The following is a 12,168-nucleotide window of genomic DNA, read 5'->3' as shown; positions in this document are numbered from 1 at the left end:
TAATCAGTTCTAGTGAAAAGTCCAATATCCACACAATTCAGTTTTGGGGGCTAGTGGACAGTATAGTGTAATTTGTAGCTCTTTGGTCCTCCCTTCTTTCTAATAATACAGTTTTACCAAAGTTTGTCTTCACTGAGTAGTTAGTCTGACACAAGCACAAACAAACAACAACAAATAATGTAATCTTTCTGTACTTCACTTGTGTTTTACATGTTTCTGTATTGGGGATTCTATTGCAATCCGACAAAGAACGTCATGCTTGCATATTTGGACACGAATCCAGAATTTAATGTTGGTAATAAGATTATCCCTTGGAGTGTATATTGAATGAGATCCACAATTTGCATAAAACAACTGTGGAATAAAAAGGTTCAGTGCTTCAATTATGTAAGCGTTAGCAGCAACCAATGGTACTGGAACAGTACTTATGGGATCCTCTCACGCACACGCCGTGAACTGGAAGCCCAGTGTTTAAAATGTAAGTAGTAGAAGCCAAATTGTAGCCCTTTGGAAGAAACCAACCAAGCCTCTCCCTGTTGATTGGTAACAATGTGCGCCTATGTGTTGTGTGTTGTATTAGACTGGCGATGTATCCTGGAGTGGCTGGTCATCTGGGTATTCACTTTCCACTGACAACCTGACAATGACCATAGCCAGCATGCAATACTATAAAGCAGGCACGTACAATGTGATACTTGGAAACTTGGCTGGACAAGTCAATGTAACATTCAATCTGGGATACGCAGGTGAGAGACAGTTATTGTCTTAACCTGAGCATTGCATAGAACATGAAGTTGAAAAAAACAGCTTGATTTTGATTGCTGCACTTGGATAATCGCTTAGCGTTGATAGAATGAGTCATGCATGCGCTCAATTTTGACGTCACGGTCGGTATGCAATAACTGTTCGAAAGGCAGAATTATTTTAAACTGACAACAACTGGTTCAAATACTTGTGACATGCATATTGTAATTGAATACAACACAGGATAAGTTAGTGAGTATGCAGTTGGGGCGTGTAATGTGTCCATGAGTGACTGTGAGAAAACGCACATTCAAGTAAGTCATTGACAATTTGCTCCATTTAACGAATGTTTTGTCAACAGAACGCCCAGAGATCCTCGTATCACCGCAAACAGTTCGCGTAAATCAGAATTCTATGGTAAATCTTGACTGCATCGGAACCGGTCTGCCAAAACCGTCTATTCACTGGCTGCACAATGGTACAAGCCTCCCATCATCACTGCAATCTCAGACAGACCATACTAATGCTGACCTCGGCAGGAGAGGCAGTTTTGGTGTCAAGAACACATTGACCATTCAGTCTGTGAGTAATGATATGCACCATGGACTGTACGAATGTGTCGTGGAGAATGTGTATTCACCATCAGCCAACGCATCAGCAGATATCCTGGTCTATGGTAAGCAGTGTAGAGAGATAACTGATCGGAGAGATATTGGCATATAGGGTCTATGGTTGCACTCGCATAGTTCACCCTCGGATAAGACGTACACTGGATTATTGCAGGGCGCCGTGCTCGTCATAGGACGATAGCTGTATTGCTCCATGGTGAAGTGAATGTTGATAAGACTTAAGTTGGACTCTGCACGCTGTGTCATCTTCTCAGGTTGTAACAGTACAACTATATTTTGAGAATGTGAAACGAAGAAGTCGTGTACTGGGCAGAGGCTCTCTCATGAGATTGTAATGACCGCCCATGTGCCAAAGTTCGTGTACCGCTTTCCTGTTTTATAGATAAAATTTGTATTGCGTTGGCACCTGAGGCAGGTTTGCACATCGTGAACTCCCTAGTAGAGACACCAAGACATATCAAGCCTTTTTGCTCCATCTGTCGTTTTGGGCGCAGTCCCACCAAAGGTTCTTACGCCAACAATGGATCAGGCAGTATTGGCAGGAAAGACGGTTGAATTCACATGCAATGTGTATGGTATACCTAAACCAAGCGTAACCTGGTTTGCTAATGGGCTGGTGAGTACTATACTTTCAATCATGTACTAACTATAGAAAGTTGTCTGGTAACGTATCATTGAGTCTTGAATACTAATCAATTACCAATCAATTAATTCCTTTCTTTAAAAATCAGAAATCATTTTCATCCGTATAACTGTAGCTCTCTTCGGAAGTTTCCGAATCTTTCCTTTCGTGTTCTCTACATTTAAAACGTTGATTGGTCACAGGAGTACGCAAATACACACACAATTACACATCCACACAAAGGCACACACACACACACACACACACATACACACACACATGCACATCCACACACAGGCACGCACATGGCTAAAGTGGCATGCAGGTCATGCCCTGGTTACGAGTCAGATAGTGCGGGAATGGGTATTTAATTCTTTTTTAAATCTGAAGTCCTGCCCCTCGACAGGTGGCCTTATGAACCTTTTGGCACTCAGTAGTGGTTGTCATGCTAAGACGTGCATTAACCATCCCTTATTAGTAGAACTCAGAAGAGTAAGGGTGAGGCAAGTGATATTCCGTGGCATATCTTTACATACAGATTCTACAGAAGGATGACCTTGTGGGACGTGTCTCTTTCTACAAAGGCGATCACATCTTGACAATCTACACAACAAAGGTTACAGACCCTGACACTTATCAGTGTGAAGCCAGTAACAAAGATCAGTATGCTGGTGGAGTGGTCACAGCCAATCAAGTAATATTGAACGTCAAAAGTAAGATCATCACGCATTCCCCTGTTCACTTTGACAATATGTTTCTGCGAAAACAAGTTGAAATTTATGGTCGATGCCCTTACAATGTAGGACATTTCAACAATCAAGGTCGGAATGAAGAATTTTTTTATTGTATTCGGATACTGGAAATCGAATTGTCCAGTGGCAATGCATGGGCTTGCTTTTCTCATGTGGAAGAACTTTGGAAGAAACCTCTATCCCTTGGACCGATTGAAAGCACAGCTAACTCAGTGGTCTTCTATTGTGTCTTCCAAATATACAGTTGCACCCGTTATCAACCCTCCCATACCAAGGACTCTGTTGTCATTTGAAGGTACATCGCTAACAGTTCCATGTATATACACTGGTCATCCGCAACCAACGCCTAGCTGGTGTAGGTTGGATAACAATGGCGACTGCGATAAGTCTGCGCCGAGCAGTAACTGTCCGGATTTCATGCCAACGGATGATGGCCAGTTCACATATGTCCTGGTCATATCAAATCTTCAAAGCTGTCACAGTGGTGGCTACCAATGTTCTGTCCACAATACGGTGGATAAAGCTACAGGGCAGTTTCAACTGACAGTGCAAGGTACTACGTTGGCAGTTCTTTAGTTGATTAGTATCCTTGTGGAACGAAGCAAGTGAATCGTTTGTGTAACATTAATTTTTTGTGATTCAGGTTCGCCCATAGTAGAGAAAGCTGGAAATCATAATGCATGTACAATGCAAGGGGTGCTACAGAAAATACTTTACCACTGTATTATTGATTGGCTGTGACCTTTCTTCGCATAATATCTGCCAATTTACAATCCCCTCCCCTTGCAATTTCTAGAAAATGGAAAGATCCATTGTTTTTTGTGTTTTCCGCAGGTGTGGCTCACATTGGCATGCAGGGCATTTTCACTTTGCCAAGTGGATATACGGGTCTAACTGAGGACGAAATCAAGGATCTTTTCAAACGACAGGTAGGGTGTTTCCTGTAAAGTGATCTAGGCACACACCTGGAAAAAACGACATTCAAAAAGCAAGTTTTACCCTTGAAGCCTATAACGCCTTTGTTTGCATTTGATAATAGACCCTGCTAAGCAGAGTAGGAGCTTCATCTGCACCTTGATCCAAGAGGGTGGTGGCGTTCCTGTGAATGAGTAAAACTCGGCCTTTGGCCGAGTCTCAGGTGAACTGTTAATGTTTTTTTCCTAAGCAGATGGAATCAATTGTTGGTTACAGTATAAGAAAAGGGTTTGCTCCCCACACCGGAGCTCGCGCTATTCCGCCGACTTTACTTGACACTTGACTGACTCACGACTGCCATCCAGAGCACACGAGAAGTCCATCGAACCTTCGACTCGGCAAACCTGCAAAAAAGCACCACTCCCTGCTCAATACACAGTGTTTCGGGGAATTCACCCCTCATCAGTTGAGCTTGAGTAGGCTGAGGAAGATTGTGCCTGAAGAGCACCATTTATATAGTGCTCTCCAGGCACGACCATCACCAGGGATACAAACTTACAGAGACGCTCCGTTTTCAGCGCGACAAACACCTCGTGAGCACCAGATAGCAGCGTGAGTCAGTGTCGCTCCTGGACGGTGAGACAGACATCGAGGACCCTCGGTCATTCGCAACGCTGTCACCTCCAAATTCGTTGCGAATGACCAAGGGTCCTCGATGTCTGTCTCACCGTCCAGGAGCGACACTGACTCACACTGCTATCTGGTGCTCACGAGGTGTTTGTCGCGCTGAAAACGGAACGTCTCTGTAAGTTTGTATCCCTGGTGATGGTCGTGCCTGGAGAGCACTATATAAGTGGTGCTCTTCAGGCACAATCTTCCTCAGCCTACTCAAGCTCAACTGATGAGGGGTGAATTCCCCGAAACACTGTGTATTGAGCAGGGAGTGGTGCTTTTTTGCAGGTTTGCCGAGTCGAAGGTTCGATGGACTTCTCGTGTGCTCTGGATGGCAGTCGTGAGTCAGTCAAGTGTCAAGTAAAGTCGGCGGAATAGCGCAAGCTCCGGGGGGGGGGGGGGGGGAGCAAACCCTTTTCTTACAAATCATCGCCGAGGTCGCAACCACTACTTGGTTACAGTATAAACTAATCTTTCTTTGTGAAAGCAAGACAACTGTGACCCACACAAAACGTGCAGTAGATTACACCAACTAAAGCAAATATAAATTAATTATTCATCTGATAGGCACAATTGACCACCAAAACTGACAGAGGACTACTGAGACATTCCATGGAATGAAAGTGAGCTCGTTTCCATCAACATAAATCCTTGGCTCGCCATCTCTGCCTTCAAAGATTTGGTTATAATTATAGATGTAGAAAGGAAAAGGTCATAAGGATACGAGGTAAGAGTAACTCTCCATCACTGTAACTGGATACTATATACAGTCAGAAAGTGCAATAACTAGTCACACAACTGACAAGAGTACTGAGACATTCGACGTCCTGACACCTAGCTTCAACACATCTCCGCAGCGCTAACCGACAGCCTTCCAACTTGGAAGGTTCAAGGTTATGGAAAGACCAAAGAGGAGAAGGCAAGCGCAACGAAAACGAGCAAAATCTACAGTCCCAACGGAACAAAGAATGTCGATTGTTACTGGATGATGACGAGACCCGTATGGTATTTGACAAAGCGGTCCAACTACAATTCGAAGCAGCAAAGCAGCACACCATCCAACTTGGGTGGGTCATAAATATCAAAGATAAGTAAAGAAAGGGGAAGCTTTGCAAAAACGAAATGTATAAGCCGAAAGCCAAACTCCTACAGTACTCCTCATGCATGACATTGTGATGGACTAGTTGACTACAAAACAAGTTGTTTCACACGACGTACGTTTCGCCGTATGGTTCGTGACGGCTCATCAGGTGTGCAATTTGAAACTCGGATGTAGAGCCATAAATAAATGTAGAAAGGAAAAGGACATTAGGATACGAGTTAAGAGTAACTCTCCATCACTGTAACTGGATACTATATACAGTCAGAAAGTGCAATAACTAGTCACACAACTGACAAGAGCACTGAGACATTCGACGTCCTGACACCTAGCTTCAACACATCTCCGTAGCGCTAACCGACAGCCTTCCAACTTGGAAGGTTCAAGGTTATGGAAAGACCAAAGAGGGGAAGGCAAGCGCAACGAAAACGAGCAAAATCTACAGTCCTAACGGAACAAAGAATGTCGATTGTTACTGGATGATGACGGGACCAGTACGATATTTGACAAAGCGGTCTAACTACAATTCGAAGCAGCAAAGCAGCACACCACCTAACTTGGGTGGGTCATAAATATCAAAGATAAGTAAAGAAAGGGAAAGCTTTGCGAAAACGAATTGTACAAGCCGAAAGCCAAACTATTGAACCTTCCAAGTTGGAAGGCTGTCGGGTAGCGCTACGGAGATGTGTTGAAGCTAGGTGTCAGGACGTCGAATGTCTCAGTACTCTTGTCAGTTGTGTGACTTGTTATTGCACTTTCTGACTGTATAAAGTATCCAGTTACAGTGATGGAGAGTTACTCTTAACTCGTATCCTTATGTCCTTTTCCTTTCTACATTTATTTATGGCTCTACATCCGAGTTTCAAATTGCACACCTGATGAGCCGTCACGAACCATACGGCGAAACGTACGTCGTGTGAAACAACTTGTTTTGTAGTCAACTAGTCGATCACAATATCATGCATGAGGAGTACTGTAGGAGTTTGGCTTTCGGCTTGTACAATTCGTTTTCGCAAAGCTTCCCCTTTCTTTACTTATCTTTGATATTTATGACCCACCCAAGTTGGACGGTGCGCTGCTTTGCTGCTTCGAATTGTAGTTAGACCGCTTTGTCAAATATCGTACTGGTCTCGTCATCATCCAGTAACAATCGACATTCTTTGTTCCGTTGGGACTGTAGATTTTGCTCGTTTTCGTTGCGCTTGCCTTCCCCTCTTTGGTCTTTCCATAACCTTGAACCTTTCAAGTTGGAAGGCTGTCGGTTAGCGCTACGGAGATGTGTTGAAGCTAGGTTTCAGGACGTCGAATGTCTCAGTACTCTTCTCAGTTGTGTGCCTAGTTATTGCACTTTCTGACTGTATATAGTATCCAGTTACAGTGATGGAGAGTTACTCTTAACTCGTATCCTTATGTCCTTTTCCTTTCTCCATTTATTTATGGCTCTACATCCGAGTTTTATAATTAGAGTTTGTGCTTTTTTTGTCACTTTTTCCCCCAGATCGTTGACTATATAATACCGGGAAGACTTGTCAAAATAGTTCATTCCTCATATCAGGCTGTTGGACAGAGGTATCTATAAACCTTGCCCAATTGTTTACTTGAAAATGTTTGATGTGGCGAGATTCGATATGATTACGTTGATCACGTTCCTAGTGACTATCCTCTTTTCTTATGTTATCATAATTATCGAGGTTATGACAATCTGACCAATTACCACCCTCCTCTATATGAGTTGTTCTCCACGGTAGCAATGCTTTTCATCTAATCAACGTGTCCAAAGTTATTTTGCACGTAAAAGTACTGGGATGAGACACGTTAGATCTTTCTGGTGGGTATGTTTCTGCAGCTCTACTGAAATCACTGTGCAGTGCGATATGGACGCTCCAGCTGGTTACATTGCAGAGATATCGGGGAACAGCAGTGAAGTAAACCTAAGAGACAACTTTACCTCTGCTCTGCAAAACTCAGCATCATCTACTCTACGCCTGACAAGAACATCCAGCCTGAAGGTGTTTTCTTATGGTAAGTAGTATCAGGGTCTGGAAATCAGTCAGCGCTATAGTAGTGAACCCTTATCAATGTGCTGCTCTTGTTAATCGACCTATATTGCAAATACATGTTACCGGCATGTATGAGTCATAGAAAATTGGCTTCAGGGAGAATGATAAAGACAAAATCTATTCGCATAACATGAAGGCCGTTTCCACGGGATAATCAACTTTGTCAAGTTAACCCAACACGTTTTAATTAGGATGACAAATTGTGAAAGCTAGCCATGTGAATGTTGAGGTTGCACCTCAGGTGCGTAGCATGAGGTGATAACTGTTACAATAGAACAGGTAATCCTAGTGTGTGAGTGCCACTGACATGCATGTCAATGACTCAATGGAAGAGTTTGAACATTATTCTAACTGCTGTTTCGGTTAACTTGGCAAAACAGATGTTTGCAGTCCAGAAGTAACTGATGGAGCAAGACGTGGAATATTTTACTGGACTGAGACGTTTGCGAATGAACTAGAAACACATCTGTGTCCCGTGGAACTGTCGGATGGTATTATCCGCTATGCAACCCGTCGGTGTATATCTACGTCACGCCCTCACGATGCATCCTTGGTGATGGCAACATGGCAAAAACCAGACATCGCAGATTGTCCAACTCCGGGTACAGCAAAGCTACAGAAACTTTCAAAGGTAAAAAACAGTCTGGCAACTCATGACAGGGAGGGTTTGAGGGAGATTATAGGAAATAATTATGATAAAAATTTAATTGCATCTCTCTCCTTGAGTACAAGGTTCTGCCCTACATGGGTATTGAGCACTCTTCGGACAGTGAAGCCAACCACTTGACTACATCTCTCTCCTAGTTCTTAACTCCCATTGATTTTGACGTACCTTAATAGTCAATTATACAATTTCACTCTTTAGAAGCTATACTGCTTTTAGTGGACTCTGTTTTTATGGATCAAACGCTTGATTTGGTTTGCAATGCTAAATCTAGCACTGACGTCACACTCGGTCAGTTTAGGAAATAAGAACCTCGTAGAAGACATGGGTTCACCTTCTTTTTGTAATCGGCGACTCAGTCACTATTACTTCGAAATCGATACCGACACGTTAAGTTTACAGCTTGGCTCTTGGACTCAGGAAAAGAACTCTGTGAAATTTGCCCTGCGATATTGAGCATGTCTTTTTCTGTCTGACGTTCGTCCACAATATCAGGTTGATTTCAACACCAGTGAACCACAATCTGTTCTGAGCAGCTCACAGTCTGTCGCTAGCTTAACTAACAACAGTGCTGAGCTGACAAGCGATGACATCGATTTTGCCTCCACAGCTATCTTCAATCTGGTCACGGCTGTCAGTAAGGATGAGGTGTTCAACCAATCCATTGGGCAACAGGTCAGGAATGTTATAACTTGCCTGCGAAAAGAATATAATCAACTTCGGGAATGTTGTGCTACTGCAAGGTTGATGCAAAATAGCAATCAAGAGCCAGCTGTAGCTCATATCAGACAATCTCATGCTCCCATTCTTTCGTTGCTCATGTTGTGTACATTGAGACTCCCTTATGCAATTTCTATGGTGTGCAAGTTCATGAACAATATTTAAAACACAACCATAATGAGCATTGAAAGAACAATATCCTCCCATCTGATTCATTTTAGTACCGAAAGAGTATTTTTTTAAGGAGTGACTAAACAATGGCTTTTCCACCAACTCTTTGAATAATTTTCGTAAGATCCGTTCATTACCCTGATGATGTGGCAGGCCTGAAAATTTGATGTAATGTACATTTGAATTTTAATCCCAGTTAAGAGACCGATTTTTGGAGTTTGGAGGTTAGAAATGAAGTTTCCTAGACGTGTAAATGGTTGCGTTGCAGTTTGCGGACAAATGGAATTGACCGGTGAAAACGGGTATTTTCACGGTAGTATCAAAGTAGAGGATCTAAGAGACGTCGTTGCTTCTGTTTTCACTCATGCACACATCTTTCAATTGTCCTACTTCTAAGGTTGCTTTGTCAACCCTGGACACCGTCGACAACATTCTGCAAGTGAAGACCAATGAAACTGTGGTAGCAGCATCACCAGCAAAGAGGTAATACAATGTCATAATAATTATCATCTATTCCTTCCTTCCGGCTATGCATCACTGACTGTCATGTGATTTTATCTCAATTGAGTCCTTCGACATATTTAGCCGATTAACGCTTTTTGAAGTTGTGCAACAAGACCTTTTCTCTTTTGATAGAGACTTTTTTCCTTTTGTTTGTGTCTTGTAATGTACATAATTGTTGTATCTGTACGATGACATTATAATTTCCTGTCATATTTATCCAGGATTGCAAAGGCAATGGAGCGACTTGTCACTTCACTGGTTGTAGAAACTGATCAGCCCTTCCAGGAGCAAAAGGAGAATATTGGATTTGCAATCAGCTGCCCGAAGGAGAATGCAACAGACCAAGCATTCCGTTCAGCTGGACAGACCAAAGATGGAAGTTTCTATGTCGGAGACGTAGACATACCTGCTTCTGGTATGTTTTGCAAAGTACAATTATTATACCGGTATGAGATAAACACAATTAGCAGGGTATTGCTCGGAGGGGTCAATTTCTAACATTTCCTGGGCTGCTTCTAGTCCACATGTTTGAGGGCATATTGGATTTTGGACTTTGGGCTCTGGTTGCTGGATCTGATCCATCCTCCCCCACCGTTTAGGTGTCGCACGTCACGCCTGATCATAGGTTGGTGGCGCCCCACGGTAGCGGAAAAGCAAGTTCTTGACCGACCCAGCACACAAACCTGTGCAGTTAAATTTAGTTTCTAGTTTCTGGACCAACACAGTCGGAGTTCATGCATTGCATCACTGAACAATACCGCTAATTCGCCTTGTCTGGTCTATAGCTTTGTCATTGTTGTAAACACTTTCCTGCATAACACTTGGAGTAAACTTTGTGCCTGGATCCCATTCTCGCATACGTATTGTCATTCAGATCAATAATTCAGCCTCCAAAGATTTGTTTTGCATAGTTGTTCTTCTCGCTGTATCATTCGTTTCCTCTGTGAGTACAGCCAGCGACACCGGTGTCTCATTTGACATAGCTGGAAGCACTATAGCTGCCGCAACAGAGTTACTATCTCTGGGAAATGACTCACTTTGCAATGTGGCACCAACACGCTACATTTTGTACAAAACTCAGACACTGTTCCAAGATTCCAATCTGAGTGCAAACACGTCTGTTCAATCCGAGATTATCAGCGCCCAAGTTGGAGAGGAACGTCTGGAGAATCTTCAGCAGCCGGCCATCATGTCGTTTGATTTATTGGGCGGAGCACCTGTTGTAAGTCAGCTCAATGTTGTAAATCACTACAGATTTCTAAGTCGATCTGATTATAGACTCGGATGGAGAGCCAATGATTAATTTATAACAAAGAAAAGGACCAAGGAAGTACAAGTTTAGCTATAATGTCCACTAACACCACCAGTTACTTGACAGTCAGCTCGTGTGATAATCTTGCACAAAATGGACTGACAATACTGACGTTCTGCAACTAACTGGCAATCAGCTCAAGCACGTCAAGGGTGCGCGCTAAAAATGGCTTCCAACTTGGAAGGTTCCAAGTTGTACGAAAAGATAGGAGCGGAACAATAGGTCAGGTTTGTGCAATTTAATCGAATGACCTGATTATCAAGTACCTGCTGGTGTTAGTGCACACTATACCGTAACTTGAAGTTCCTTGTTGTTGTTGTTGTTGATTTTTATTTTGCTTCGCAAGGCCAAACGGGCAATGGTGCCCAATTCTATGGAAGCGAATTTCAAAAGGGAGAGAGCTACGGGGAGAGAGAGAGAGAGAGAGACTTGAGTCTCTTTTTGTGTGTTTAGTTAGTATCAACATGGTAATAGATAGTAAAAAGAGGACTGAAGCACCAGGGGATGATAATCTTGAATCTCTTACTGCACTAAGGCATGGCCCATGTTTCAATGATACTTAAAATTTGGCAAATTATGATTCCAAATTTCAAAGGCCCTGGCAGTACTCCATATGATCTGGTGGAACAGAACATCGCAAAGTTCATCCTGCCCTGTTACCAACACACTTCAGATAGCATTAAAGTTCAACTACAATACGAAATAGTAGTTACAATGGTTGGATTTACTTCGAAGTAAATAGAAGATATCACATGGAAACGAATTATGAAGCAACTATCCACGACAATTACAAGATAATAAGCAGTCAGAAAATGCGATATCAGGGCACACATCTGACATGTTACTGAGACATTCATCGAACTGAGATCGAGCTCTCACACACTTCCAGTGCATGTCACATGTCAGTTTTGTGCCATGTTATCGCACTCTCTGACTGCTGATTATCTTGTTACAGTCCTGGATAGTTGCTTCATATCTCGTTTCCATGTGATTTCTTCTATTTCAATTATATTTATTGGCTCATTATCCGAGTTGGATAAGTAATTAGTGCTATTAGAGGTACCAATGGTAAATGTCCCTTATTCGTATGTAGGAATGGACTCAGATGGAGTTCCTTGGTCTTTCTCTTGTGTATAAATTATCCGTATGTGCTTTTGTATTGAAAGCAGTCCGCCGGTGAAGCCAAATGCGTTTTCTGGGACTTCGACAAAGGTGAGCAGTAGTAATAATATTGAAACGTACATGCACTTGGTGACGTGCAGTTTGCAAGTGTGTGCTAACTACTGTACCTAGATGCTTCTCAG

At 42.7% G+C, this 12,168-nt stretch overlaps 1 protein-coding gene across 1 annotated transcript in view; it reads left to right on the top strand.

Moving 5' to 3' along the window:
* Window positions 1-12,168, top strand: part of LOC135829721 (uncharacterized) — a 193,439-nt gene that overhangs the window by 106,927 nt on the left and 74,344 nt on the right. Inside the window, exons 34-35 of the mRNA XM_065342114.1 lie at window positions 581-746; window positions 1,106-1,420. Coding sequence (XP_065198186.1) covers window positions 581-746; window positions 1,106-1,420 — 481 coding nt within the window. The remainder of the gene's footprint in view (window positions 1-580; window positions 747-1,105; window positions 1,421-12,168) is intronic.

This window comes from Sycon ciliatum, chromosome 13 (genome assembly GCF_964019385.1).
Source record: "Sycon ciliatum chromosome 13, ocSycCili1.1, whole genome shotgun sequence".
Classification (NCBI taxonomy): Eukaryota; Metazoa; Porifera; class Calcarea; order Leucosolenida; family Sycettidae; genus Sycon; species Sycon ciliatum.
The sequence above is the reverse complement of the archived record's forward strand: the minus strand, read 5'-3'. Positions and strand labels throughout refer to the sequence as shown.